The following is a 27,062-nucleotide window of genomic DNA, read 5'->3' as shown; positions in this document are numbered from 1 at the left end:
TCTTTGTTTGTTTTTTTGGTCACAAGGTCTCAGTGTGTAACTTAGGTTGTCCTCTTAATCACCGTGACTTTCCTGGCTCAGCCTCCCAAGTGCCAGGATTATAGGAGTGGCCATCACTTCTGGTTTGGGCCTGATCCTTTTTTTACAGGGGGTAGGGGAAACTGAGAATCAAACTCATGACCTTGCACTTACCAGGCAGGCCCTGTACCACTGAGCTCCCCAACATTGGGCCTGATTCTCTTTTGTGGGGGCGCGGTATTGTCTTTTTGAGACAAGGTCTTGCCCTGCAGTTCAGGCTGGCTCTGAGCTCGCTTTGTAGCCCAGGCTGGTTTTGAAATCACAAGGATCCTCCTGCCTCAGCCTCCTGAGTGCTGGGATTACGAGTGTATACCACCACATCCAGCTCTGAGCTTGATTCTTGATGGGGTTTTCTCTACCCAGCAGAAGCATGTTGAGTCTCAACTGCAGGATGGGGCACCTAGGGTCTCCCCACCACAGCTAGTACCAGGCCTGAGGTGTTGCTTGTGCTTCTGGTCTGGCACTACCTCCCACTGCTGCCATCAAAAGGTGCCTAGAGGTGAAGGAGATGTGATCCCCTGAAGACACCCCGGAGATGAGCTAGTGGAATTCTGGGGAGAAGAGGACAGACACAGGGCTGTTTTCTGAAGAAAGAATATCTCTTTACTGCTTTGGACAAGGACATTCAGCTGTCGGGCATCATAGCCAGGCGGGGGCCCTTCGGGGTGGTCACGTGGGAGGGCAGAGGGGAGCTGGAGTACGTCAGGCTACCAGGGTTGGAGGCCGGCAAGTTCACCGAGCTGGAGGTGGACGGCGGGGAAAGGGTGGTCAGCACCACACCGCTCTCGTCCAGAGAGCGTTTGTAGGGGACGGGGACTTCATTCCGGAGGTCCTGGAATGCCAGATAGGCCTGGACTATCTGTGGGCAGAAAAGGGCAGGCTGAGGACCACCAGGCGAGGCGGATCCCTGATGCTGGGCCTGGCCTTGGAGCCCAGCCAGCCTGCCCCTCCCTGTGGAAGGGGCGGGAGGGTGGGGGAGGGCTGTGGAGCACCAGGCCCCGTCCTCACCCAGACAAAGATGGAGAAGAAAGCAAAGCTGATGGCCGCCTTAGCGCCGGTGCTCCCCACAAGAAGCTCTTTGGGTGAGGAATGGTGCCACTGGTTGGCCAGGAAGCAGAAACCCACGAACCAGGTGATTGCCCAGAGCACTGCAAGAGAGAAGAGGCTGGGAGAGCCCTGTCGGCTGGCTGCTGAGGAGTGCAGGCCGGACTGGGGTCTCCTGGCCCTCCCTCTGGTGCCACCCTGTCCTGTGGCCCCCCCTCACAAAGTGAATCCTTCCAAGAAGAGCTTCATCCCCAACATGAGAGCCACAGGCCACTTCCTGGACAACAACAACCTGGGGTCACAAACCTCAGGCCAGGTTTAAGCCCAGCACTTGGGAGGCTGAGGCAGGAGGCTTGTGGGGAGTCCAAGGCCAGCCTGGAATACATAGCGAGACACTGCTCCCCTCAAAAAAAAAGAGAGAGAGGAGGACACTTCCTTCTAGGATCAGTCCAGAGTCAAAAGGGGTGAGCTTCATACCAAACTGGAAGATGTGTAATCTGTGCCTGAGAGATGTGGGGCTGCCTGGAGTCAGACCTTGGGTGCAGGCCAACCACTGTGCCACAAGGGCTGGCCCCTGCAGACTCTGGGAAGCCAGGGCTCACCCGCCACGATGATGTCCAGGAGTCGGAAGGCCATCTTGAGGTGGGGGTTGACCATGTGGGCCTCGCGGGCATCCAGGGAGAGGAAGACCAGGCAGCTAAGGAAGGCGAGGACTCCGGCACCCACAGCGAAGCTGCAGGCCGCCTGGTTGCCGTTGAAGACACAGAGGAGCTCGGGAGAGTCTGTCTTGTTCTGGTAGCCATCGGTCAGCAGGGAGGAGAAGATGACCAACGAGAAGACCTGGGGACTCGAGGGACCAGGCCAGAGCTCAGCATCTCTCCCCTGACCCTGGGTCTCAACTTCTTGGGGGGGACAGTCCTGCTGCACCCTGGCTGCTCCTCCCCCCCCCCCCGTCACTGGGCAGAGCCCTCAGTCTCCACCCTGCACCCCTGCTTCTCTCCACCCTGTCTCTCTGGCTCGGCTCAGCCCCTCTATCTACCCCTGTCCTTTACACCTCGGCACTATCTCCTCAGACCTCAGAGCCTTTGCCTAGACTCAAGGTGCCCCATGGGCCTCACCCTCCTCTCCTCCTCCTTGACCCAGCTGTCCCCACACATCCCTGCCTTGCTCCACACTCTTCTGCTATCAGACTCAGGCACCCGAACTTTGTGGGGTCATCGGAAATAATGCGTGCACACAGAAAAGTGCAGAGAGATGCAAAACAAACACCCAGCACTCCCTATGCAGAACCAACCAGTGTTACCACTATTGTGTCCACACACATTGTGTGTGTGTATTTGCATGTGTGTGTGTGTGCATGCACATGTGTGTACGTGAGTGGTACTGGGGACGGAACCCAGAACCCTCACACTGACCTACATCCTCAGCCCTTTTTATTTTTTGAGTTGGAGTCTCGCTAAGTTGCTAAATTATCTAGTTTGGTTTCAACTTCAGATCCTCCTGCCTCAGCCTCCCAGAGTGCTGAGATTACAGAGGTATACCATCATGCTTCGCTTGTTCTTTATTTTGTTTTTGCTTTTTTTTTTTTTTAAATTGGTACCAGGGATCGAACTCACGACTGCCTGCTTGCAAGGCAGGCACTTATGCCGCTGAGCTAAATCCCCAGCCCCACTGTTTTTGCTTTTTTGAGAGAGGGCCTCACTATGTATTCCAGGGTGGCCTTGAATTCACCATGTAGCCCAGGCAGGTCTCGAATTCTTGGCACTCTTCCTGCCTCAGCCTCCCAAATGTTGGCACTACAGGTGTGCATCACTATGGCCAGCACAATCTTGGTTTTCAGAGAATGGAACAGTGGTACAGAGAGCATAGGAATGGGCTGCTCTTGGTCTGCTGGTCAGCAGCAGAGCCTGCATTTGAACCACAGCCATCTGGCTTCTCAGTCCACTCTGAACTCCTGGCTGTGCTCCTCATTCTGGACCAAACACCCCGAGGAAGGGGTTTTTAATCCTTGCAACTCTGCAAAGAGTCAAGGCTCAGATAGTCCTGCTGCAGTGGGCTAGGGCTATGCCAGACGAGAAGGAGCCCGTGTGTGTGTGTGTGTGTGTGTGTGTGGTGGGGTTGGCCCAGGGGGTTACTACAGAGAACCAGCCCTGAGTGTGGACAGTGAGGGCAGGAGGGGAGAACAGCTGGTGAGGCAGGAAGGAGTTTGCTGGGGAATCAAAGTCATGGGCTGGAGTTAGGAGGTAAACTGAGACCCCCAGTGGCCCTGGAGGAGGAAAGGTGAGCAGAATGTGTGAAGGTCACATGCTGCAGGACCAGAGAAGCCCCAGTTTGAGGGATCTGGTGAGACTCGATGGGAAGTGGGCAGGAGTCAGCCTGACAAGCCTGCCCTGGAGCCAGGAGCTGGGAGCCGGGGAAAAGTGGTCTGAATTGAATTTGATGTGCAGAAGGGTTCTGAGCTGAGGATGGCCAGAGTCACATTTGGGGGGCAGCGAAGTCCCCTGGGCTCATGTGGCGAGACGAGAGGCTATAGACCTGAGAGTGGCATGCCTTGGAGGCCAGAGCCCTGGGGAGTCCAGGAATATCCAGGATGTAAAATCGGACCTGGAGATTGATTGGATGTGACAGTGCTGGCAATGGCAGATTTTGGGGTAGGCCAAGGGAAAGAGAGTGTCAAACATGTCCTCTTCTTGAAAATCAGAGCTCCCACAGGACAGGCTCTATGGGGAGACTTTGCACTGTCCCCAGCACTCAGGAAGAGATCAGGCTTGTGAATACTTGTGGAACAGCGATGCTGGCTTCTTGCTGTGTCCTTCAGCTCAGGGACAGGGGAGACCCAAGCCTGACTCCTAAACACCGTGGCTTTGGGCCCACCCATCCTTCCTAGCTTCATTGCAACGCCAGCACTGATGCCTGAGGCTGAGGGTCCCTCTTGGGCTGCCGTCTCTCTCCATGGTGCTGCTGCCCAGAGGGAGGCTGGAGCAGAGGACCAGGTTGTGAGGGACACGCTTTGTGCCGCTGGTTTGGGGCAAAGCCAGGTCAAGGACGAGAACGCACATCGATCATTGCTGAGCTCGAATCCATTGAACCTATACCAGCCCCACGCGGCCGTGTTATTAATGCCTTTCTGTTTCACAGGTGATAAATCGAAGCCATTACGATGGAGTGGAAAGAGCCAGGCGCGAGTGACTGCCAGCTGTGTGGCCCTGAGCAAATCTCTCAGCTCCTGGAGCCCTGGGTTCCTAGTGTGACAGAGCCCCAATGAGGGGCGACACGGGGGTGACTGGTTCAGCCCTAGTAGGTGCTCAGGAAAACCATGTGCTCAGGAGTTGCCCAGAGGGGAAGTGTCCCTTCAAGGTCACCCTTGGGCTGGGTGGGACTAGAACCTGGCTCTCTGGACTTCCGGGCCCAGGGTTGTCTGCCCATCGACCAGAACGGACTGAGGCTGCAATGGAGCCTGGGACATGGAAGATGGTAAGAGGGGGGAGGGTGTGCGCTGGCCCAGGGACCTGACCGAGTCCAGCCTCCTCCAGCCCTCCCGTCCCATCCCCAGGGAGGGAGTGAAGATTCATCAGTTAAGGCAGCAGCTGGCAGGCATCAGGGAGGACAGGGGCACCAGCTGCCCAGGGGCTCCCTGCCGAGCAGCCAGGCCAGGGGGGCAGAGGAGAGGGTGGTGGGAGGACAGAGGCAGATGGTGAAGTCTGTGAGCAGTGTGTCTGGCATGGCTGGAGTCCTGTCTTGCCTAGGCCTTCTGCTCCCCTCTACCCGATCTTCCTTCCAGCTTTGGGGACAGGTGGGGTGACTGTGGCTCTGTCTTGCTTATCAGCTAATGATGTCCCTGGGCAAGTCTCAGTTTCCCCTTGGGTTACGCAGGAGTAAGAATGTTCATTTCATAGGGTTGTGGTGAGGAGCAGAGGAGCCACCACCAACAAAGGATCTGGCACCGGGGATTCAAGTCTGTCACTCTAGGCACCCTCCACCCATATCTGTCCTCCCTCGCAAGCCATGATTTGTTCCAATAATGATTGCTATTTAAGGAAAGCCCCCACCTGCCAGGCCCACACTCAGCGCTATCTAGGCGTTAACTTGTCTCCCTACCAGCCTTTTCCACTCCATCTCTGGAGGCTCAGAGAGGGTGAGGAAGTTGTTCCAGGTCACACAGTCACAGGGTGACCATGGAAGCTGAGGGACAAAACAAGGCAACCCTGAGAATGGAAGCTGCTGCTGTGACTGCTATGCCAGGACTGGCTCAGGACCACAGGGACTGTGCCTTGTTAAAGGACAGGGCAGAGCCAGGCCATGGCTTGAAGCCAGGTTCAAAGCAGGTCCCCTCTCCGGAGAGGGAACAGTCTGTATGAGGAGTCTGTGAGGAAACCCAGGGCGATACAGGGCACCCTGCCTACTCCCGTGAGCTGGATCAAATGCTGTCATGGTTTTGGCTTGTTTCCAATTTGTAAAGGGCTAAGTGCAGGTGGCAGCTCATAACCACACCTTTGACCCCCCCCCCCCAAACAGTGATGTCCAGGGAGGAGCAGTGATTGGTCCAAAGTCACACAGCACAGTCTGTGCTTGGTGAAGATTTGACTCCTAGTCAGGCATGGTGGTGCACACCTACAGTCCCAGTACTCAAGAAGCTGAGGCAGGAGGCTCACCATGAGTGTGAGGTTAGCCTGAACTACATAGTGAGTTTAAGACCAGATTGGATTGCATAGGAAATCCTGTCTCATTAAACAAAACAAAACAAGGCTGGGCATAGTGACACTGCATGGCTGCAATCCCAGCACTACAAAGACTGAGGTAGGAGGATAGTGATCTTGTGTGTTTGAGGCCAGCCTGGGCCACATAAATCAGTTTGAGGTCAGTGTGGACTACAAATGAGACCCTGTCTCAAGAATCCATAGTCAGCTGGATGTGGTGGTGCACTCCTGTAATCCCAGCACACAGGAGGCTGAAGCAGGAGGATCATTGTCAGTTACAATGTGAGCTGAGTTACATAGTGAGCTCAAGGCCAGCCTGAACTGCATAGCCAGTCCCTGTCTTAAAAAAAAAAAATTCATCATCAAAAAGGGGGTTCAAGGGACTTCCTTTTAAAGTTCTTGTTAGGAGTTGATAATGCTGAGAGGGGTGTGGGGTACAGTGGGGTGCTCAGTAGAAGGCGGCTCCTCTTATTAGCTCTCTTTTCTTCATTTTCCCTCCTGCCTGCTCCCTGACCCACCGTTGGGCCCTGGCTCTGAGAATTCTTCTCTCTGTCCCCTGTCCCCCAGAGCCACAGGCAGGCCACAGAGGCCTCACCCCTGCAAGGATCCGTGTGATACTCTTTGGCCTCCTAAGGAAGCGCACAGCCTCACTGTTAGTCAGGTCCTGCAGGCTCGGGGGGAGGTGCATGGCGGAGGTTGTCCTGCCTTGGCCCCAAAGTGCGGGGACACGGGTGTGGGGCGCCACCGTCTGTGTGCTGCAGGGCCACCTGGGTTCAGCTTCTGCAAGACAGCATAGATGCTGATATCAGAGTTGGGGTGCAGGTAGGAGTGAAGGGGCACTGCCAGGACTCTGAGGAATCTGGGCTGGGGGGCACGGATCCCTAGGGGCCCCAGGGGTGACACAAGGGGAGGGGATCCCAGGCGAGGAGAAAAGACACGGAGAGGACTGCCCATGTCTTTTGGCACATAGGTAGACGTCTTTGGGAGATCTGAACCAGATGAATCCCAGATTTGGGGGTGACTGGTATTCATATTATTATTAAGAGTAGTAGTTTTGCAGATAATGTCTCCTTATGTAGCCCAGGCTGGACTCCATCTTACAGTGATCCTCCTGAGAGCTGGGTTAACAGAAATGTACCACATGCCAGGCTCAGCCCCCACAAGGGAGAGTCCAGGCACGCAGGGTATATTTTAGGATGTCCTTGGACCTTGGGGTTATGTCCTAGAGGAGACAGCCCCCTTAGAATTCGGTTTCATCTTTCATAAAAATGAAAGGGTGGGCGGGGACAGGGGAAGAACCTCAGAAACAAGCTGTTCCCCACAGAATGAGAAGACGAAGTCCCTGTGCTAGTGGGATGGGAGTACTGGAGTTTGGGGGTGATATTGTCTGAGGAAAAAGGGCCACCTCTACTCTCGGGAACCGCGGGTATCACCTGGAGGCCGGCTCTTTCTTCCACCTTCCCTACCCTTCGGGTCGCGGGCGCCACCTCAGCCTTCTTTTGGTTCCTCTTTTTCCCGCCTTTTCGTTCCGCCCTGGCTGATTGGCTGCACCCAAGTCCCGCCCCCTTTTTCCTGCCTACTCAGGAGCTGATTTGAGCGAGGGTGTGACCTAAACAGACGTTGGGCTGTTCGCCGTTGGCGGGCTGCGCGCGGGAGCCCCGCCCAGTCCTTGGCCTCGCGCCTGTCCCGCCCCTTCCCTTTGAAGTCCGCGGACAAGGAGACACTATGTGGCGCATGCGCCTCACAAAAAACTGGCGCTGGCGGCGGAAAAAAAGCCGTGCATACTACGCATGTGCCTTGAGAAAGGCAGTCAAAGAAGCGGACTCCTCTGACGGACCCAGGGTTCGCGCATGCGTCTTGATGCTGGTTGAAGCCAAAACCCGGAGCCCAGGACACCATCCTGCACATGCGCAGGAGGCACAATGACAGTGGAGCGTTGCCTAAGGTGAGGGAAGGGCGGGGGGATTGCATAGCCGTGGGAGGGCGGCCCTGCATCCCCAGTGTAGCTTTTCGAGCATTTCCTATACGCCTAAGATCCACCTTGCTGCCTAGATCCCGCAAAAACCAGTTTTACCAACACAAGATCTCTGGGTCTGCAGAACACCTTGACCTTTGACCCCATGCTAGGTTCCAGGACCACTGAACGGTGTGGGAGGGGACGGGCAACAATGTGTACGCTGCGGGTGGACCAGGCTGTAGGGCAGGGATGGCCCTCGAGGATGCGACACGAGGAACATTTCCTTCGGATGACATTTGGTCCCACTCCTTTCCCTCTTTTTAGGCTCCGGGGAAAGTGTCTGGCCATGCTGCACGTGACCCGAGGAGCCTGGGGGTCCAGGGTTCGAGTACGGCCGCAGTTGTCAGCACTCCTTGGGACCCCCCGAGCACTGTCATCCCTGGCGGAAAAGATGGGGGTGTACCGCAAGATGTGGAACCCCACGGAGCCCCGCGACTGGGCCCAGCAATACAGAGAGCGTTTCATTCCGTTTTCCAAGGAGCAACTGCTCCGCCTCCTGATACAGGTAAAGACTGTCCCCGGGTCAGAGATTTTGAGGACTCCAATTCCCAGCAGGCCTCGGGGCGCCGGAGCCCTGCATGCCATGGAGGGCTGTCAAGGAGCCTTCGGGGGATTGTAGTTCCAGATCCCCTCTGTGGCCAAATGGTTGTGCTGAGATGGAATGCAGGAGTAAGAGCTAATAAATCAGATTTATGAGCCGGGCGTGGTGGTTCATGCCTGTAATCCCAGCACTCGGGAGGCTGAGGTGGGAGGATCCTTGTGAGTTCGAGACTAGCCTGGGCTACAAAGTGAGCCCATGGCCAGCCTGAACTGCATAGTGAGACCCCGACTCAAAAAAGACCGGAAAAAAAAAAAAAAAAAATCAGATTCAGGAAAGATTCTCCGGGGACTCGCCCTCTCTGGGGCATGGTTTCCCCTCCAATCCATTCATCATTACTGTTTCTATACCAAATAAAAACTATCTACAATCACAAAGCTATGATCGTAATTGTTTTCATACTATTTGAGCTTATACTTAGTGATACCGTGCCAAGTATTTGCCATGAATTTACTAACCAGAACCACCCAATAAAGGAGGTGCCCCTGTCATCCCCATTTATAGAAGAGGTAGCAGAAGTGCTCAGGAGGAAAAGGCCACAGCATAGTGGCCCAACCTTGGCTGACCTAACAACTAGGTGTAAAACATACGTGTTTTGCCCTTGGGTGACCTATTCACCTCACCCTAGTCCTGGTCCTGCTTCAGCGTTTCAGCTCTAACCCACCATCATCATACCTGTCAGCCCTGAGGATGGTCATCCACTCACTTCAAGTTTTTATCAAACACTTGCTTTATGTGCTAAGTCTTGTGCTATACTTCACACACACACACACACACACACACAGGCACACAGACACTGCCACAGTCACAGGTAATCTCATCAAGCTCACCACAGCCCCATGAGAAAAAGGCTGGAACCCTCTGTTGCTAGACAGAAAGTGACTCTCACTGAGGTGGAGATGTTTAACCAGGCACCAACAAAGCGGGCTCCTTTGCCCATGCAACAAAAGTGACATGGTGAAGGGTTTCAGTATGTAACCTGAATCAGATCAGGATTGGAGTTACCTCACTAGCCCTCAGGAGATGACTTCCTTGTGTCTCTGTTTCCCCCTTTGAAAAATGGGAGTTATAATTCCATCAAGCCCATGCAGTCTTTGGGCCATGGTATCATGCACACAGTACCTGATACACCATAAACATTGTGCCAGTGTTGGAACTCAGACACCCACCTCTATAAGCCCTTTGTTAATGTTTTTATTTTAATTTTTTTTTTTATTTTTGAGGCAGGCTCATACTATGTAGTTCAGATTGGCCTTGAATTCACTATGTAGTCCAGGATGGTGATTTTCCTGCTTCAGCTTCCTAAGTGCTTAGAGTAGGTAAATGTACCACCACGCCTGGCAAACCAACTGTTTTTCACTGTCTTGAGCTGCCTCAGTTTCTTGATCAGCAAGATTGCTCAAGCCTTCCCCCTTAACCGCAAATAATACAAATTTTAAAAAGCATTTGGGCTGCTGGGAAAAGAATTCCTCTGCATGGGAAGGACAAAGGGACCTAAAGAGATTTTGCTTCCTGAGATGACAGGAATTCCACTCCAGTCCAGCAGAGAAGGCAGCCCTGGAGGAGTTCTCGGCCCATGTGGACTTCTGCACCCTGTTCCACTACCACCACATCCTGGCCCGGCTGCAGGTGAGGTCAGCCCCCCCAAGCCCTGTCCCACTTGTTTGCCCATGCAACCATCTGTCCATCATCTACCCTTCCACTCATCTGTCCACCATTCATCCATTCCTTTATCCACCCATCATCCATCATCCTTCCATCCCTCCCTCCATCCATCCATCATCCATCATCGAAACATCCATCCTTGCATCATCCATCCATCATTTATCCATCCACTCATCCATCCTTCCCTCCATCATACATTCTTGGAGCCCTGGGGACCCCGCAGCGGACAGGGCAGAGGCAGCCATGCCCTCCTGGATAGGAACACAAGAGATAAAACAGGAATAGCATAGGATGCCTGGGAGGGGAGCACCGTGGAGACCAGTGAAGCAGAGTGGTGGAAGAAAGCGGGATGGGAGGGAAAGGCTAGTAGTTTTGTTGTTGTTTTGGTTTTTTTTTTTTTTTTTTGTCTTTTTCCTTTTTATCGGTACCGGGGATCGAACTCATGACTGCCTGCTTGCAAGGCAGGCGCTTATGCCGCTGAGCTAAATCCCCAACCCCTGTTGTTTTGGTTTTTTGAGACAGCATCTTGCTTTGTAGTCCAGGCTGACCTTAAACTCATTATGGAGCCCAAGGTTGGCCTTGAACTTGTAGCGATCTTCTTGCCTCAGCCTCCCAAGTGCTGGGATGGCAGACCTCCGGTAAGGGTGTGTTTTAGCTGGTGTGGTCAGGGAAGGGCTCCCTGAGAAGTAACTGACTGGCAGCTTGAGTCCTGTGTGAAAAGAGGGACTGAGGCTGATGGCTGGCTGGGGGAGGACATGCCCGGCTGAAGGAGGAGGGCAGACTGGGTGGATAAGAGGACAGGCACGGGGTGAATCATCCTGGGCCTGGTGAGGACTTCACTTTGAGCCAGAATGAGCCGGGTGCCACAGGAGGGCCGTGATCAGAGAGGAGATGCAGCTGGCCTGGGAGCTAACAGGATCCCTCTGGCTGCCCTGCGGGGAGCAGACAGTGAGAGGCCTAGAGCCCAATTATGGAACCAATTGTACTTGTCCAGCGCGAGATGATGGAAGCTCCCCAGTGACCGCAGCCTTGCCCTGGGGAGAAAGGCTGAGGGGTTCTGTGGGTGGGGCAGCAGGAGAAAGGCCAGAGAGAGCCTCCCAAGGAACAGACAGCTGCCCTTGCCTGAGATGTGAAAGATGTGGGGGGAGGCAGGTCTGCAGGGAGCCAAGAGAGCGCAGCTTGGTTTCTCTGTTGCTTGTTCTTGGTTTTGTTTTTTGAAACAGGGATTCACTAAGCAGCCCAGGCTGGCCTCAAACTCGAGACAATCCTCCTGCCTCAGTCTCCTGAGTGCAGGGATTTCAGGTGGGCGCCTCCAAACCCAGCTCTTGGATTTAGGAATTCGAGCTGCCCATTGGACAGCCAGGTAGAGAGGTGATTGGAAGACGTGGGTCCAGAGGTGAGAGGAGAGGCCTGGGCTGAGAAGAAGCACTGGAAGGACCTTGATGGTAGGGAAAAGGACCAATCAAGGGAATTAGTGTCTCACCTGGGCCACTGGAGCACAGATGCTGTAAACCGGTTAGCTTTGACAGCCAAATGGTTAAACTGGACTTGGTGGTGCACACCTATAACCCCAGTGCTCAGGAGTCTGAGGCAGGAGGATCATCATAAGTTCAAGGCCAGCCTGGGCTCCATAAGACCCTGTTGAGGGAGAGAGCCAGAGAGAGAGAGCTAGAGGATGGACACAGGGGAATATACCTGACTCACTGGGCAGCAGCTGGTGCAGCGCTGATTCAAACGCCAGCTTCCATGTTCCCTAGCAGGCGGTGACCTTGGAGGTGACCTCTCTCTGATCCTGCTTTCTCTTCTGCATTCACCCAGTGAATCCACTCCATAAATATTTACTGGCACCTGCTGTGTGCCCTGACTGGCCCAGGCCCCAGGGTGTGGCCATGATCTGATAGCTGTGTGCTACTTGTCTGCCTCCCGTGGAGCACCACAAGAGAGGTGGAGAGGAGCCCAGGTTCCCTGCTTGCCTCTGGGCCGGGGGCCCAGAACAGCTGAGGTTTATACTGCATTTGGGAAGGTGGACGTCTGAAGTTAGGGTGTCGGCAGGATGGGCTTCTACTGGCTGGGAGGGGGGATGCATTGTTCTGTCCTCTCTTTAGTGGGTGGTGGCCGTGGCCTGCCCCGTGGTACTCATGGCTGGTGGAGGCCTCATTCCCACCCCCTCTCTGGCTCCACCTGCCTTTCTTCTTTGGTCTCTGTTTCTCATCCTGTCTCTCTTCGTGATATTTATGTATTTATTTTTGAGACAAGGTCTGGCTATGTAGAGCAGGTTGGCCCGAACTTACTGAGATCCTCCTGCCTCAGCCTCCTAGATGCTGACATTACAGGCATGCACCACTGTGCTCGGGCTCTTTTCTGTTTCTTAAGATAAGGCCCTTCCTTTTGGATTTAGGACCTACTCCAGTCCAGTTTAATGTCAACTCATCCTTACCTTATTTCCCTGCAAAGACCCTATTTCCAAATGAGGTCATATTTTGAAACTTGGAGGGGATTTGTTTATCTGTTTGTGGCTCTAAATATTGAACTCAGGGCCTTTTCACTGAGCCACATCCTCAGACCTTTTAAAATTTTTATTTTGAAGCCAGATGTGGTGGTGTAGGCCTTTAATCCCAGCACTGGGGAGGCTGTGGCAGTAGGATTGTTATGAGTTCAATACCAGCCTGGGCTACAAAGTGAGCTCAAGGCCAGCTTGAACTGCACAGGGAGACCTCATCTCAAAAAAAAATCTATTTTGAGACAGGGTCTCTGGAAGTCACTAAGTTGTTTAGGCTGGGCTCAAACTTGTGATCCTCCTGCCTCAGCCTCCCCAAGTGCTGGGATTATAGGCATGCACTGCCAAACTCAGAAAAGGATATGAATTTTTAAAAAACATGTAAACAATTTTTTCCTTGGAGGTAGAGCATGAATTTTTAGGGGATATTTTTCAGCCCACTCTATCCAGTTAAGTTTTTTTTTTTTAATTTTAAAGAGAATAAAATAGAATAGAACAAAGCAAATCAGAACAAAACAATGCAAGAAACACACCACATCATAACATAACAACCGGATATTAACAGTAGCTACCATAATATCTCTTTTCTTTGAAATAGGTGAACATACCTTCACATACAATAGTATCAAACATAGTAAAATAGTATAAAACTGTTCAAGAGAATGGAAGTATTACAGAACATTTAGAACCAAATAACAGATAATGAACAATGACTACTGTATTATCTCATTTTCCTTAAAAAATTTGTTTATACTATCACACATATTAAAATCCAATAAGACACAACATGATAGAACCAATGGAAATAGAAGAACAAAAGCATGGTAGGACTTCAAAGCAAGATGGTATTAAATCAGCAGTGGCTGCCATGATGTCTTGTTTTCTTTAAAGTAGCTGTTCATTCCATCAGACATAATAAAATCAAACAAAACAGAATAAAACCATTCCAACCAATGAATGAAAATTTTATAAGCAATATAAATGGGGAATCAAAGCAATATAATGGGGAACCATGATTACCATAAACTCTTATGTACTCTTACCATTTCTTATACTAGGGAGATTATACAGTATTTATACATGTGAATTTGATTTATTTCACTTATGATTATGGTCTCGAGTTGCATCCATTTACTTATAAATATCTCAATGTGATCATTCTTTATAGCTGAGTAATACTGCATTGTATAGAAATACCACTTTTTTATCCATTCCTCAGTTGATGGACACTTGGGTTGTTTCCAAGATCTGGCGATTACAAATTGTGCTGCTATAAACATAGGTGCACATATATCGCTGTGGTATGATGTTTTCAGTTCTTCTGGGAATATGCCTAAAAGTGGAATAGCTGGGTCGAATGGGACTTCCAATCCCAGCTTTTTGATAACCCATTAATTTGAATTTCATATAAACTTAGGAACTTTTTTAGTGCGTCTCTTATGAAATAGTCTTCAAATATTGCATAGAACATACTTCAACCCAAAAGATTTTATGTGTGTGTATATATTAAAAGCTGCAGTTTGTTTTGTTTTGTCTTTTTTCTTATTCTTTGAGAGAGGATTTTGCTATGTTATTCAGGCTGCTCTCAAACTTGTGATCCTCTTGCCTCAGCTTCCCAAATCCTGGGATTGCAGGCATGGGCCACCACACCTAGCATTTACATTTATATTACATACAGGATATATATTCTAGATAAGATATATATATATATATATATATATATATATATATTGTCTATATGATATGCATTTTCTTCTTTTTTGAAATTTGACAACTGTAATTGAGAAAGTGAATGGAGGTTGTTGTACAGTTTTATTTATTTATTAACTTGTTGAAACAGAGTCTCACTATGTAGCACAGACTGATGCTGAACTCATTATGGATCCCAGGCTGGCCTCAAACTCACAGCAATCCTCCTGCCTCAGGCTCCAGAGTGCTGGTATCACAGGTGTGCACTACTATGCCCCAGCTATTGTGAGTTTTTTTTTTTTTTTTTTCTTTTTGAGACAGCTCTGGCTAAGCAATTCAGGCTGGCCTTGGGCTCACTTTGTAGCCCAAACTGGTCTCGAACTTGCAGTGAACCTCCTGCCTCAGCCTCCCTTCGGAGTACTGGGATTACAAGAGTGCACCACCACACCCAGGAGGTAGTCAGGAGAGGCCTATTGAGGAGGAGGAGGACCTAGACTTGCGTGCATCTGAGGGAGCAGTAGGTGCAAAGGCCCTGAGACAGGGGTATGTGCAGTTTTGCAGGAAGAGCAAGGATGTCTGAGAGGCTTGACTGATTTGTACGAACAGTGCTGCACAAAAGGGTGGATTGGAGCTAGGGCCACGCTCTGCAGGTTCTTGTGCGCATTGTGAGCTCTCTGGAACAGAGGCCAAATCGCACTACCGCAAGTGTGAACAGGTGCCCTCTGGCGGGCTCTTGGATGCTGATAAGCCTGAAGCCCAGGGCTGGGCCCCTGCAGAGCAGGCAGGTGGGTCTGTGGTGCAGGACAGGTGCAGAGGGCCCGGGTGAAGGCGCCGCTGTACAAAGGGAACTGAGCTGACCTCTTGTCTATACACAGCCTGCATGCTCCGGCCAGGGACCAGGAGTGGTTGGATACCTGATCTATGTCTTACTTGTTTTGAGACAGTCTCGATATATAGTCCAGGCTGGCCTTGAAGTCACAGTGATCCTCCTGCCTCAGCCTCCTGAGTGCTGGGATTACAGTGTGTGTCACCATGCTTAGCTGATCTCAGATGCCCCAATTGGCCGTTTGGTTGGTTGTGTGAGCAACAAGAGGTTTGGTGGGGGGTGGGGGAGGGGGACTGCAGGCTCTGGACCTGAGCTCCTGGAGGAGCAGGTTTGTGGTGGAAACAGGATTCAGCCTGGAGCTAGCATTGGGAGCCGGGGGGGGGGGGGGGGCGTCCCAGGGGAGCGTTGGGTGGGCCCCAGCTGGCGTGTCAAGCCCGGGCACAGAAGCCTGGCAGGGGATCTTTGCCTAGCAGCTGGTATCTGAGACTCCCCAAGGTTGCTCAAGGATGGAGAATGGTGGTGACAGTTGCCAGGAGGGCCCAGTTTTATCCCACATTGTTCCAGCAGCTGCCAAAAGGGGCTGGGGGGTGGGGGTGGAGCGATGCTCTGGATGGAGTGCAGGTTGCCCCTGCTCACAGGGCTTGGTGTGAGGTGGGGAGGGGCCGAGCCTGACTTCTAGGGACAGTTAGGTGCAGACAGGGTGAGGGGCATGGTGCTGGGATGAGGAGGACACAGTGGCCTTGGCGTCCATGCCGGGATCTGTGTGTAGATGAGGAACAGGCACCCTTGGTGCAGGGCTCACCCTGCCCAGCCCTCCTCAACCTGTGGGCTGGAGAAACGCTTAGAAAGTGACGTGGACCTGCAGCATCAGAGGCGAGAGATTTTGTAGTGAAGGAAAGGAGGCAGAAAGAGTGTTGGTGACGGCATGTGCAAAGTCCTGTGACTGGAGGAATAAGGCCAGGGTATGTGGCCACCCAGGAAGATTTTGACACCTGGAGGGCCTTCCAAGAGTGAGGTCCTGGTTCCCAGAGCAGCAGGGCCTTGAAAGGGTCTTTCTGTTTTTTATTTTTATTTTTTTGAGACAGGGTCTCATTAAGGAGTTCAGGCTGGTCTTGAACTCACTCTGTAGTCCAGGATGACCTCCCAGAGATCCTCCTGCCTCAGCCTCCTGAATGCTAGTGTTGCGCTACAGTACATGCTGGGCTTGAAAGGGTCCTAGTAGTAGTGACCGTTGTGGTCTGATGTGGAATTCCAGCTTTATTTCCTGACTGTGTGACCGTAGGGACTTCCTGATCCTACCTGTGCCTCAGTTTCCACATCTATAAATGAGGATCACTGCAGTACCACCTCTAGAAGGTGCATGCACGTGTTTCCTGGGTTATCATCCTGACTGCTGCCAAGCTCTCCCTGGCAACCTCAAGAGGCTGGGATAAGGAGTCAGCAGGACAGCCCAGGTGGGCTGGGGGAGGGAGGAGTGGACAGGATCCTGGTTCGAGAGAGGAACTGCAGGGCCCTTCTTGTTGCCCAGGGTCCCAGCTCAAAGCTTGAGGCTTATGTGAAGTGTGCAGAGGAAACTTCCCTTGCAGTGTAGACTTGATGGACGCAGGTTTCTCTCTTCCTCTCATCCTTGGCTCTGGGGTTTTCAAGGTCATCTAGGAGTCTGAGGATGTGGCCTGAGAGTTGAGTGTTTGGTGTGGAGACATGACCTCCTGAGGCTTGTGGCCTCGTGAGGAGGTACACGTCATTCGGAGACTCCCCCTGACCACAAGTCCTGCTGGCCAGGCAGTTGGAAGTGCACGTTTTCCATTAGTTCAGAAGGGCTTTTTTGGTGGGGAGGATGCTGAAGAGAAGGGAGCCTGGCCAGTTTGTGAGAGGCCTTGAGGTCAGGGAAAACTTGGCATTTTACTCTGAATGCAGAGGGAAGCCATTGGGATGTGAGGTGTGAGGTGTGTGAATTATAGAATCAGTTTGTAATTGAGTGCTTTTTAAATTTTGTTTTGAAGCTGGGCGTGGTGGTGCGTGCTTATAATCGCAGCACTTGGCAGGCTGAGACAGGAGGATCGTCATGAGTTCAAGACCAGCCTGGGCTACAAAGTGTGCTCAAGGCCAGCCTGAACTGCATAGTGAGACCCTGTCTCAAAAAGAAAAAAATTTTTTAAAAATTTTGTTTGGATTTTTTAAAGATGGTGTGTTAGGTGGGTGTAGTGGTATACATCTGTAATCCCAGCACTCTGGGAGGCTGATGCAGGGGGATTGCTGCAAGTTTGAAACCAGCCTGGGCTACAAAGTGAGTTCAAGGCCAACCTGAACCACACAGGGAAACCCTGTCTCAAAAAAAAATAAATAAATAAATAAATACAACATGTTGACGTGTAGCCCAGGCTGCCTTAAACTCTTGGCTATATCCTCCTGCTTCAGCCACCGAGTGCTGGGATCACAGGCATGTACCACCACCTTGTTGGTTTTTTTTTTTTTTTTTTTTTTTTTTTTTACGACCTGGTGTTTTGCCAGGTAGGTGCTTATGCTGCTAAGCTAAATCCCCAGCCCGTGTTTTTTGTTTTTGACACAAGGTCTCACTATGTAGTCCAGGTTGGCCTTGATCTCTGGATCCTCCTGCTTCCCAAGGTGGTTGTTTAGGTGAGAGATGAAGATGACTTTGGAGAGTAAGGTGGATTCCAGAGAGATTTAGGTGCCCAGTGTGGTGGTGCAGATCTGTGATCCTATCATCCTGTGAGGCTGAGGCAGGAGAATCACAGGTTTGAGCCAGTCTGGGGAAACTTAGCAAAAACTTTCTCAAAAAATTTTTTAAAAGGGGCTGGGATAATAGTTCAGTGGGAAGGTCCTGGGTATTGAGGAGCAAGAAAGAGAGAGAGACAGAGACAGACTGGGAATGAGAGTCTCTCTAGCTCTGTTTAGATACAGATGTCATTAGAGCATCACCTGGAACTGTCAGAGAGATCATTAACATAAGAGTTTGGTGTAGCTTGGTGCTGTGGCATGTACCTGCAATCCCAGCAATCATGGCTACTCTCCTGCCTCAGCCTCCCAAATGCTGGGCCGACAGACGTGTGCTACCACACACAGCTTTAACAACATGTATAATTTAGTAGGCCTGAGGGTTCTAAAGAGGCAGAACAGGCGAGAGCAGCGCTCCAAGGAGCCATGACACTTTTCCTCCCACCCATGGACAAGCCCGAAGTCCCAAGACTAAATGTGCCTTCCAGCTGGGTAGCTTGTGCCTGAGGAGGAAGAGGCTGGAGCCCTCCCTGAGGAACTGCATCGGGGTGCATGGGGACCCAGGACGCAGTCCTGCACCCCGTAACCCTGCCCGCTTCCCTCCCCACTCTCTGCGCAGGTGCTGTATGACCCCATCAACCCTGACAGGGAGACCCTCGACCAGCCATCACTCACGGACCCCCAGCGTCTGTCCAACGAGAAGGAGGTGCTGCAGGCCTTGGAGCCGCTGTTGGCCCAGGCCAACTTCTGCCCGCTGTCAGAGGACACCCTGGCCTACGCGCTTGTGGTCCACCACCCTCAGGATGAGGTCCAGGTACTTGGCTTCCGGGGCAAGCCGAGCTCCCGAGGTGTGTCCTCAATACACGGCCTGGGGCCAGGCAGCACTAGAATTCAAGAACTGGGCTGTCTTGTGGGTCATCTCAGGGCTGTCCATCAAGATATTATCAAACCAGGAGGCTGAGGCAGGAGGATTCAAGTTTGAACCCAGCATGGGGAATTTAGCAACTTAGTAAGACCCTGTCTCTAAGATTAACAAAGGAATGACTGAATAAATAAATAAATAATTTGAGGGGAGGGTACCAGGAATGGAATTTAGGGCCTGACGCTTGCCAGGCAGGCACTGTACCCCTGAGATAAATCTCCAACCCCTAAATAAAAATTTTAGTAGAGCTGAGCATGTAGCTAGTGTGAAAGCTCTGGGTTCAATTCTTAGTATGGAAAAAACTAAAGAAAAGGAAAAGTATCTTCTAGGGGCTGGGGATTTAGCTCAGCAGCATAAGCGCCTGCCTTGCAAGCAGGCAGTCGTGAGTTCGATCCCTGGTACCGATAAAAAGGGAAAAAGACAAAAAAAAAAAAAAAAAAAAAAAAAAAAAAAAAAAAAAAAAAGAAAACAAGAAAAGGAAAAGTATCTTCAAATACGGATTTTCTTAGGACTTTATCTGCCATGTTCCAGAAAATTATAATAATATACGATACAAAGTTTCATCCTTTCTTTGTGAGGTGGGGCAGGGCTGTAATCCCAGAATCTGGGAGGCAGAGGCAGGAGATTGTTGGAGACCAGTCTGGGGTCCATAGTGAGTTCAAGGTTAGTGTGGATTACACAGCGAGATCCTGTCTTAAAAAAACAAATCAGCAGGCTGGGTATTTGGCTCAGCGGTATAAGTGTTTGCCTAACAAGTGTGAGGTTGTGAGTTCAATCTCTGGTACCAAAACAACACAAAAAACAAATCAAACCCTAAACACTAAAGTCCCTAAAATCCACATTTTAGTAATTTTTTTTTTTCGTGGGGGGACAGAGAATCAAACACGGGGCCTTTACACTGAGCCCATCCCTAATTCTTTTTCTATTTTTTATTGTGAGGTGGATGCTCTCTAAATCAGTCACTGAATTGCCTAGGCTGGGTTTGAACTCATGACTCTCCTGTCTCAGCCTTCCAGAGTGCTAGGATTATCGATGTATAACAATATACCCAGCTCAATTATCTCTGAAATTGAGATGTGATTTAAAAGCAATGGTGAGACCTTATCTAACGGGCAATATATTTTATAGTTGCTTCATAAAAGGATTTTTTTGGAGACAGAGTCTCTCTATATAGTCCAGGCTGGTTGTGAACTCACTATGTAGCCCAGGCTGGGCTTGAATTAAAGTCTTTCCTCTTGCCTCAGCCTCCCAAGTGCTGGAATTGTAGGTGGGCACCACCATGCCCAACCAATGGGGTATTTTAAAGTCAGTGGCATTTTAGAGACCAGGAAATATGGTGTCTTAGTCACTTTTCATCACTGGGTTAGAATACCTTACACCTGCAAGTTATAGGAAGAGAGGTTTGTTTTAGTTCATGGGTTCAGTCCATGGTAGGATCAAAGGCAGGAAGAGCATGGCAGAAGGGCCTGGGAGAAGAAGCTGCTCATCTCATGGCAGCCAAGAAGTGGAGAGAGAGGAGAGGAGCCAGGGCAAAAATATACCCCAAATGACTCACTTCCAATCCAGGCCCCACCTCCTAACTCCTAAGGTTCAGCCATGTTGTTGTAAGTGGGTTAATGCATTGATGGATATAGTGCCCCCATGCTCCCATCACCTGCCAAAAGCTCCCTTCTGAATTCATGAGATCTGGGGGGACATTTTCAATCTAAAACCTAGCATGGTAAGAACAGTGGCTGTTATGTGAACAATGCCATTTTTGATGTGTACTTGTGCAGTGTCCAACATGAACAACCTTAGGTGGCTTCTCTACCTGAACACAGAATGATGATAGGTGGCACTGGCTGGGAAGAATCATTTTAGGGAAGGACATCTATGCGGGGGTCCTGCACATAACACCCCAGCCTACGTTCAGCTGCCTCTGCTTTCTTCGTCCCCTTTGGTAGGTGACAATAAATTTGGATCAGTATATCTACATGCAGTTCTGGGCCTTGGGCCAGCGAGTGGGCCAGATGCCCCGTATGTCCAGTGTGGGCTCCAAGCGTGGCTTCTTCACCAAGCAGCCCCCTGCAGAGAGGTGAGAGGGGGGCCCTTGTTCTCCAGCTGCAGTAAGAGGGAGCCAGGTTAGATCGGCAGTGGGGGGTGGGGACTCGAGGAACAGTTGTGGGGAGGCAGAGTCACCCGGTGCTGCCTCTCTTCCGCAGGAAGAGAAAGACTGGGCCAGTTCTGGGCGGGTGAGCAGCTGGATCCAGTCAGCGGGGTCCCGTCGCATCACCGATTCCCTATTGCTGGACTCGCAGGTTATGGCCTGCATGAAGCCGCCCGCAGACCCGCATGGCCGCGTGGCTGCGAGCATGGCCCTGGCAGGGTGTAGGCCGCCCCAGCCCTGTGTTGTTGTCCCCGGCAGGAGGTACTTCAAGCGGGTGGTGCTGGCGGCGCGGACCAAGCGGGGCCACCTGGTGCTAAAGAGCTTCAAGGACACCCCGCTGGAGGGTCTGGAGCAGCTGCTACCCGAGCTCAAGGTGCGCACGCCCACGCTGCAGCGTGCTGCGCTCAACCTCACACTGGTGGTGTCCGGCCTGGTGTTCTTCGTCAACGTGGGCATGGTGGTGCTGAGCGACCTCAAGGTGGCCACGTCCCTGCTGCTGCTGCTCTTTGCCATGTTCATGGGCCTGCGGGCCTCCAAGGTAACCACCTGCCGGTGAGGTACCTGCTATTACTAATATTACTTTAGGTTATTGTTGTTATTGTTATTCATATTTTGTTGGTGCTGTGGATGGAACACAGGACCTTTGCACTGACATATGCAGCCCTTTTTATTTATTTTGTTATTTTGAGGCTGGGTCTCCCAAAGTCACTAACTTGCCCAGGCCAGGCTTGAATTTGTGATCCTTCTGTCTCAGCCTCCCAGGATGCTGGGATTACACGCTGTATCCCCAGGTACTGTCTATTGTATTTTCATCTCATGCATTATTTCTGCTGCCCTGCCACCTCCCCTCGGTTTCCTTGTCTAGAAAATGAAAATAATAGTGAGACCTGCCTTGGAGGGTGGGTCACTGTGAGAGGCATGTCACCTGCATGCTGTCCCTCAAGCCCCTCACAGAGGACCTGCTTTGGGGACTGCTTTACAGGCAGACAGGGGGTGCATGATCACCTCAGCCTGGATTTGAATCTGACTGACATCTTGGAGCCATGTGATCTTTTGGTTTTTTGAGACTCCCTGTGTAATTCAGGCTGGCCTTGAACTTGCAGTGATCCTCCTGTCTCAGCCTCCTGAGTGCTGGGGCTACAGGCCTGTGCCACCATGCCTGGCTGAGCTGTGTGATCTTGAGTTGCTTCAGCTCTCTGCAGTGAGGTGATAGGACCTCACTCAAAGGGTAGCGGGGGTGGGGTGGGGGGTGGAGGCATTAATCTGCATACAAGGCTGAGAGCAGAGCCTGGCGCAGTCTCAGAAGTCTCATCTGAGTGTTAGCTATTAGGATGATGGTTATTATTACTGATCGGACTATTTGTTCCCCGAGTTTCCATCCCAGCCGGGCGTCATTATCATTGGGGAGCTGGTTTATAAATGCACCTCCTGGGCTCCAGCCCAAATGAACTGGATCGGAAACAGTGGGATGGCTTCCAGGGAATTGTTTTTACCAAGCTCCCTCCCTGAGTCTACTCCACGTGAGCATAGGCCCGCCTGGTACAGTTGCTCAGGCTGTTCACTGTCTCGGGATTTGTGGCAGGGTGAGGGTGTCAATGCCTAGCACTGCTGTGTCTTGAGGCTAAGCTGGCCTGGCTGGGCTGCCTTGCACCACTCTCCCAGCTTGGCGCTGGCCCCAGGAGAAAGGAGCAGTGTGAGGCTGCTGCTGTACCCCATCGATCGATTGCTGGCTCATTGGTTTTCAAGCTGTTTGCCGCGTCCTGACAGGCACTCGGAAAGATGGGTCATAAATCCCACAGATAATGGCCAGGCTGGGCAGGCCAGGAGGGTCTGAGTCCCAGGCCAGCAGGAAGTCTGGGGGGCACTTCCTGCTCAGGACCAGGGCTGAGGCAGGAAAGGGGTACAACAAGAAGAGATGGCCCCAGGCTTTGTTCTCAGGGGTACAGGGAGCCAGGAGGGATTGCAGTGTCCATGGAGGACAGAGGGTAGGGCAACAATGGGGCTAGAGGCCAGCGAGGGGGACCTAGCATTCTGGGGAGGGGATGCCAAGCCCCAGCCCAGAGCTGCTCATCTGTTCTGTCCCTTGGTGGCCCTAGGGGCTCCAGAGCTTCTCAGGCTGATGAACCCTGTTTAAACCCATTACTCCTGTAATCACAGCACTTGGGAGGCTGAGGCAGGGGGATTCTTTGCAAGTTCAGGATCAGCATAGGCTGATCAGCCCAGAAACACAAGTGTGCACAAAATGAGGTCAAGGCCAGTCTGAACTGCAGAGCCAGACCCTGTCTCAAAAAGACAAAATCAAAGCAAAGCAAAGCAAAACAAAACGAAACAAACAAAACAAAAACCCATCATAGCTAGGTGTGGAGGTACAGGCCTGTCATCCCAGCACTCTGGGAGGTTGAGACAGGAGGACTGCAGATGAGTTCAACCTAGGCAAATTAGCCACTCAGCCAGTCCCTGTCTCAAAATAAAAATAAAAAATGGGCCAGGCATGTAGCTCAGTATGAGTGACTGGGATTCAATCTCCAGCACACACACACACACACACACACACACACACACATATACAGAGTGAATTGAGTGACTTTGTGAGCTTTCCCCATGTCCTGGCCAGGCTGCAGCCCTCAGCCTACATCTCTTGCACCTGCTCCTTCTGGTTAGGGTTCCCCATCTTTGGGTGCTCAGACTTCCACTGGTCCCTCACACGCAGAGCTGTCCTGTCCCTCCCCTGCATGCTACCCTGCAGGGACAGAGTCACATATATACATAGTGGAGGTTGTGGTGGGGACTGATGAGCCCAGGAACACAAAAGTGTGCATCTGCGGGGAGAGGTGAGCCCACAGCAGAGGAGTGGCTGTTAGAGCAGCCCTGGTGACCTGGCGTGTTCCATGCGAGTGAGGTGTGCTGGTGTGGTGGGGTAGCTCTGGTGCTTGGGGACAGCAAGGGAGGGGCAGGGCCAGCCCTGGAACTGGGTGGGGATGGGCTAAAGATGCGGGGCTGTCCATCCCCATGTGGTAGCAGTGTGGTAGGGGTGAGTGCTGGGTCCCAGTGGCAGGTGGCCACTGCTCTCCTGGGTGACTTTTGGCCCCATCTGAGTGCCATTCACAGTGAGGCACAGGAGAATCCAGCTGCATGGCTTGGCAGCCTCGGACACAGAGGCTAATGTGCTTTTCCTATCTGAAGGGCCCTAAGGCTGTCCTCCCGAATCCCCCACTGGCTATGTGGGGACAGAGGCTGGAGGTGCTGGGCTTGCAGGGAGCTGGTGCAGTGTGCACATAGCCATGTCCCTGCTGTTGGTATTGTGTGGCATCTCAGTGATTTGTGAGGTGTCACCTCCGGCACTGCTGGGAGATGGGCCATGCACCATGGTCGCCCAACTGGCTGTTCTGTTGATGACGTCCCAGTACTCCCCATGGGCCAGGCTGTGTCCCAGGGGCTGACCTTCTGGGCTCATGGCATCAGCCTCACTATCCTACGACTTGGTCTCAGCCTAGGGTGGGCTTTCAGCTCCCCTCCTGAGATACCCCAAGGATGGGGAGAGGAGTACAGGTGAGGGGCCAGCAGAGAGGGTGGGGTGGCTGATGAGCCCCCGGGCTCCAGGCCTCCCCTCCCTCAACATTGTCCCCTAGGTTCTCTTTATAATTTAAATACCATTTAATATCAAGGTTTAATATTTTAAATCTTTTTATTATGCAAAAGTTCAGCCAAAATGCAGAAATAGGAGTGTGATGAACTCTGGTATATGGGTACCCGGCTCCCAGAGTTAGTGAATCAGTATGATTTCCTTTGCACTCAGCCCCTCCTCCACCGGGTCCTTTTGAAATCTGGACATGGATCTGGATATAGGGAAGTATAAGTCCGTCCAAGACGGGGACTTATTATTGTAACACAAACGTCCAAAACTACAACTCTTATTGTTTTGAAATTGTTCAGAAAACCCATTTAAACATAGCCCAAAACAGCAAACCGGCGTCGCGATTGATAAAAAGTAATCTTCAAACGTCATGGTGGCGCTCCTGTCCTCCCATGTACCCAGAAGGCTGAGGCAGGAGGGCTGCAAGTTTCACCCCAGCCTGGGGAATGTAACCAATTAGTGAGACCCTGTTTCAAAACAAAATATGGGTTGAGCGCAGGCCTAGCACGTGCCAGGTCTTGAGTCCAGTCCCTAGCATTGCAAAAACAAAACAAAAATCCCAGTGATCTTCCTACTAGTGGGGCTTGTGTGGGGTCTGGTAGCCGGGAGCCCCGAAGGGACACCATACCCACATACCCAAGGGTGAAAATCAGTTCTAGACCGCAGTCCTAGCTCGGAACTGAAGAAGCCGGGGCAGGGCGGCGTGGGGACCCCTCAGACTCTCACCTCCGCCTTCCGCGGGCTGTCCCCGCAGATGTTCGGGCAGCGGCGCAGCGCGCAGGCGCTGGAGCTGGCGCACATGCTGTACTTCCGCAGCACGTCCAACAACTCCGAGCTGCTCAGCGCGTTGGCCCTGCGCGCGCAGGACGAGCACGCCAAGGAGGCGCTGCTGGCGCACAGCTTCCTGGCTCGGCGGCCGGGGGGCACGCACTGCCCGCCCGAAGGTGCGCCCGCCCCGCCCCTCCTCCCGCCCCTCCCCCTCTGGAATGTGCCCCGCCCCAAACCAAGACCTGTCCAATGGCCCCGCCCACCTCCGACCACGCCCCCCGTCTGCTCTTTCTAGGGGCCAACCCTGGCTCCCACTGTGAACCCCATTTGACTTGGGCTCTTATCCCACTCTCTGAGCCCCTCCCCGACCGGAACCCCATGATTCCCTGTACACACACCAGTGGTCCAGATGAAGGCCTAGTCCCTGTTCGCTGAACCCCTGGCCGGCCTCACACCTGCCTCTGCCCGCAGAGACCTCCCGATGGCTGCAGTCGGAAGTGGAGAGCTGGCTCCGGGCCCAGTCTGGCTGTGATGTGACCTTCAACGGATCCCGGGCCCTGGGTCACCTGCAAGCCCTGGCCCCCAGCATTGGGCTATACCCTCCCCCGGGTTTCCCCAAACTAGACCCATTGGCCCCAGGCACTGCCGGGGTCCAGCAGGCCGCCCCCAGCAGTAGAGCCCCGTGATTGCCACCTGGTCAGGGGCTAAGCTCCGCCCCCTCCACGACGGGCTGCCAATCACGGCTACTGCACTTTGTCACTCTCCAATACCCAGTTACTGACAGGTAAATTTTGGCTACGCTGTATATTTAAAGCAGTCAGTTGAGCCTGCTGCCGGTTGCTAGGCATACCCTCTTCAGGAATCGAAGCAGCTTTGCCCGGCTTCTGTTATGGAACCCTTAGTCTTACCCTCTCTCTAGACATCGAACCGGAGGAGGTGAGGCTGTTAGCCGGTCCCAACTGCTGAGCTTCGGCTCTGTAAGCCTCCAGGCAGAGGGGAGAGAGCTGAGCCCTCGCCAGGCAACGTATCATTGTCTTTTTTTTTTTTTTTTCCCCTGGTCTTTTTCGTTTTTATCGGTACCGGGGATCGAACTCACGATTGCCTGCTTGCAAGGCAGGTGCTTATGCCGCTGAGCTAAACCCCCAGCCCCATATCAATTGTCTTTTTAGCCCGCTGGGTGCCTGTCCATCACGGGCGCTGGGCGGGGCTCGGCACCCGCAAGTTGAGCCGCTTGGCTCCGCCCCCTGGCCCACCGCCAGCGGCAGCAGCTGGGCACCATCGGCCAGGGGCAGCCGGTTGTCTCCGTAGAGAAGAAGCAACCAATCCGAGTTCCTGGCGGAGCCTGGTCTTTGTATCCGTGTGCTAGCCATCTGGTCTACTGTCGGGGCTGAAGGTGTTGAAACCGTGCACCAGGCTGGCAGGTGTGGACCTGGCAGAATCGGAGACCAATCCCACCCAAGGCTCATTGCAACTCAGGCTTCCAACGACCTCAGGTGCCTTCCCCGCCTGGGGCTCTCACCTTCTCTACAGAAACTACCTCGGTCTAGAGCCCCCTCCCCCATGCATATTTATTGGTCTGTGAATTTCTTCCCAGTTCTCTCCCAAACAAATAAATCATGTTTAATAAATCTGAGTGCCTAGGGTGATGAAGGGTGGGGGTGTCAGAATCCTGGAAAGGAGCTCTGCATCTTGAGGATGTCGGGCACAGAGAGCTGCAGTCTTAGAGGGCTGGATCACAGAAGAGA

At 52.4% G+C, this 27,062-nt stretch overlaps 2 protein-coding genes across 4 annotated transcripts; one reads left to right on the top strand and one right to left on the bottom strand.

The window, feature by feature from the left end:
- Nucleotides 1-666: 666 nt before the first annotated feature.
- Syngr4 (synaptogyrin 4) lies at nt 667-11,916 on the bottom strand. Of its 2 annotated transcripts, none has more exons than XM_063253026.1 (5): nt 11,795-11,916; nt 6,415-6,599; nt 1,725-1,962; nt 1,087-1,226; nt 667-937 (listed from the first exon to the last, which is right to left on the bottom strand). In XM_063253026.1, exons 2-5 carry the CDS (start codon nt 6,505-6,507, stop codon nt 704-706), a joined length of 705 nt encoding a protein of 234 aa, XP_063109096.1. In that variant the 5' UTR covers nt 6,508-6,599; nt 11,795-11,916; the 3' UTR covers nt 667-703. The 2 variants fall into 2 exon arrangements, with proteins under 2 accessions (XP_063109096.1, XP_003465585.1); XM_003465537.3 differs by lacking the exon at nt 11,795-11,916 and adding an exon at nt 7,253-7,418.
- Nucleotides 7,609-26,945, top strand: Tmem143 (transmembrane protein 143). Of its 2 annotated transcripts, XM_003465450.5 has the most exons (8): nt 7,610-7,764; nt 8,101-8,341; nt 9,959-10,063; nt 18,467-18,661; nt 20,713-20,843; nt 21,174-21,453; nt 25,304-25,493; nt 25,789-26,945. In XM_003465450.5, the coding sequence occupies exons 1-8, from the start codon at nt 7,742-7,744 to the stop codon at nt 26,001-26,003; spliced, it is 1,380 nt and encodes a 459-aa protein (XP_003465498.1). In that variant the 5' UTR covers nt 7,610-7,741; the 3' UTR covers nt 26,004-26,945. The 2 variants fall into 2 exon arrangements, with proteins under 2 accessions (XP_013003415.1, XP_003465498.1); XM_013147961.3 differs by lacking the exon at nt 9,959-10,063 and having other exon boundaries at nt 7,609-7,764.
- Nucleotides 26,946-27,062: the final 117 nt, after the last annotated feature.

The sequence above is a fragment of the Cavia porcellus genome, unplaced genomic scaffold (assembly GCF_034190915.1).
Source record: "Cavia porcellus strain 051 isolate PalLab524CR breed Dunkin Hartley unplaced genomic scaffold, mCavPor4.1 scaffold_7, whole genome shotgun sequence".
Taxonomy (NCBI): domain Eukaryota; kingdom Metazoa; phylum Chordata; class Mammalia; order Rodentia; family Caviidae; genus Cavia; species Cavia porcellus.
The sequence above is the reverse complement of the archived record's forward strand: the minus strand, read 5'-3'. Positions and strand labels throughout refer to the sequence as shown.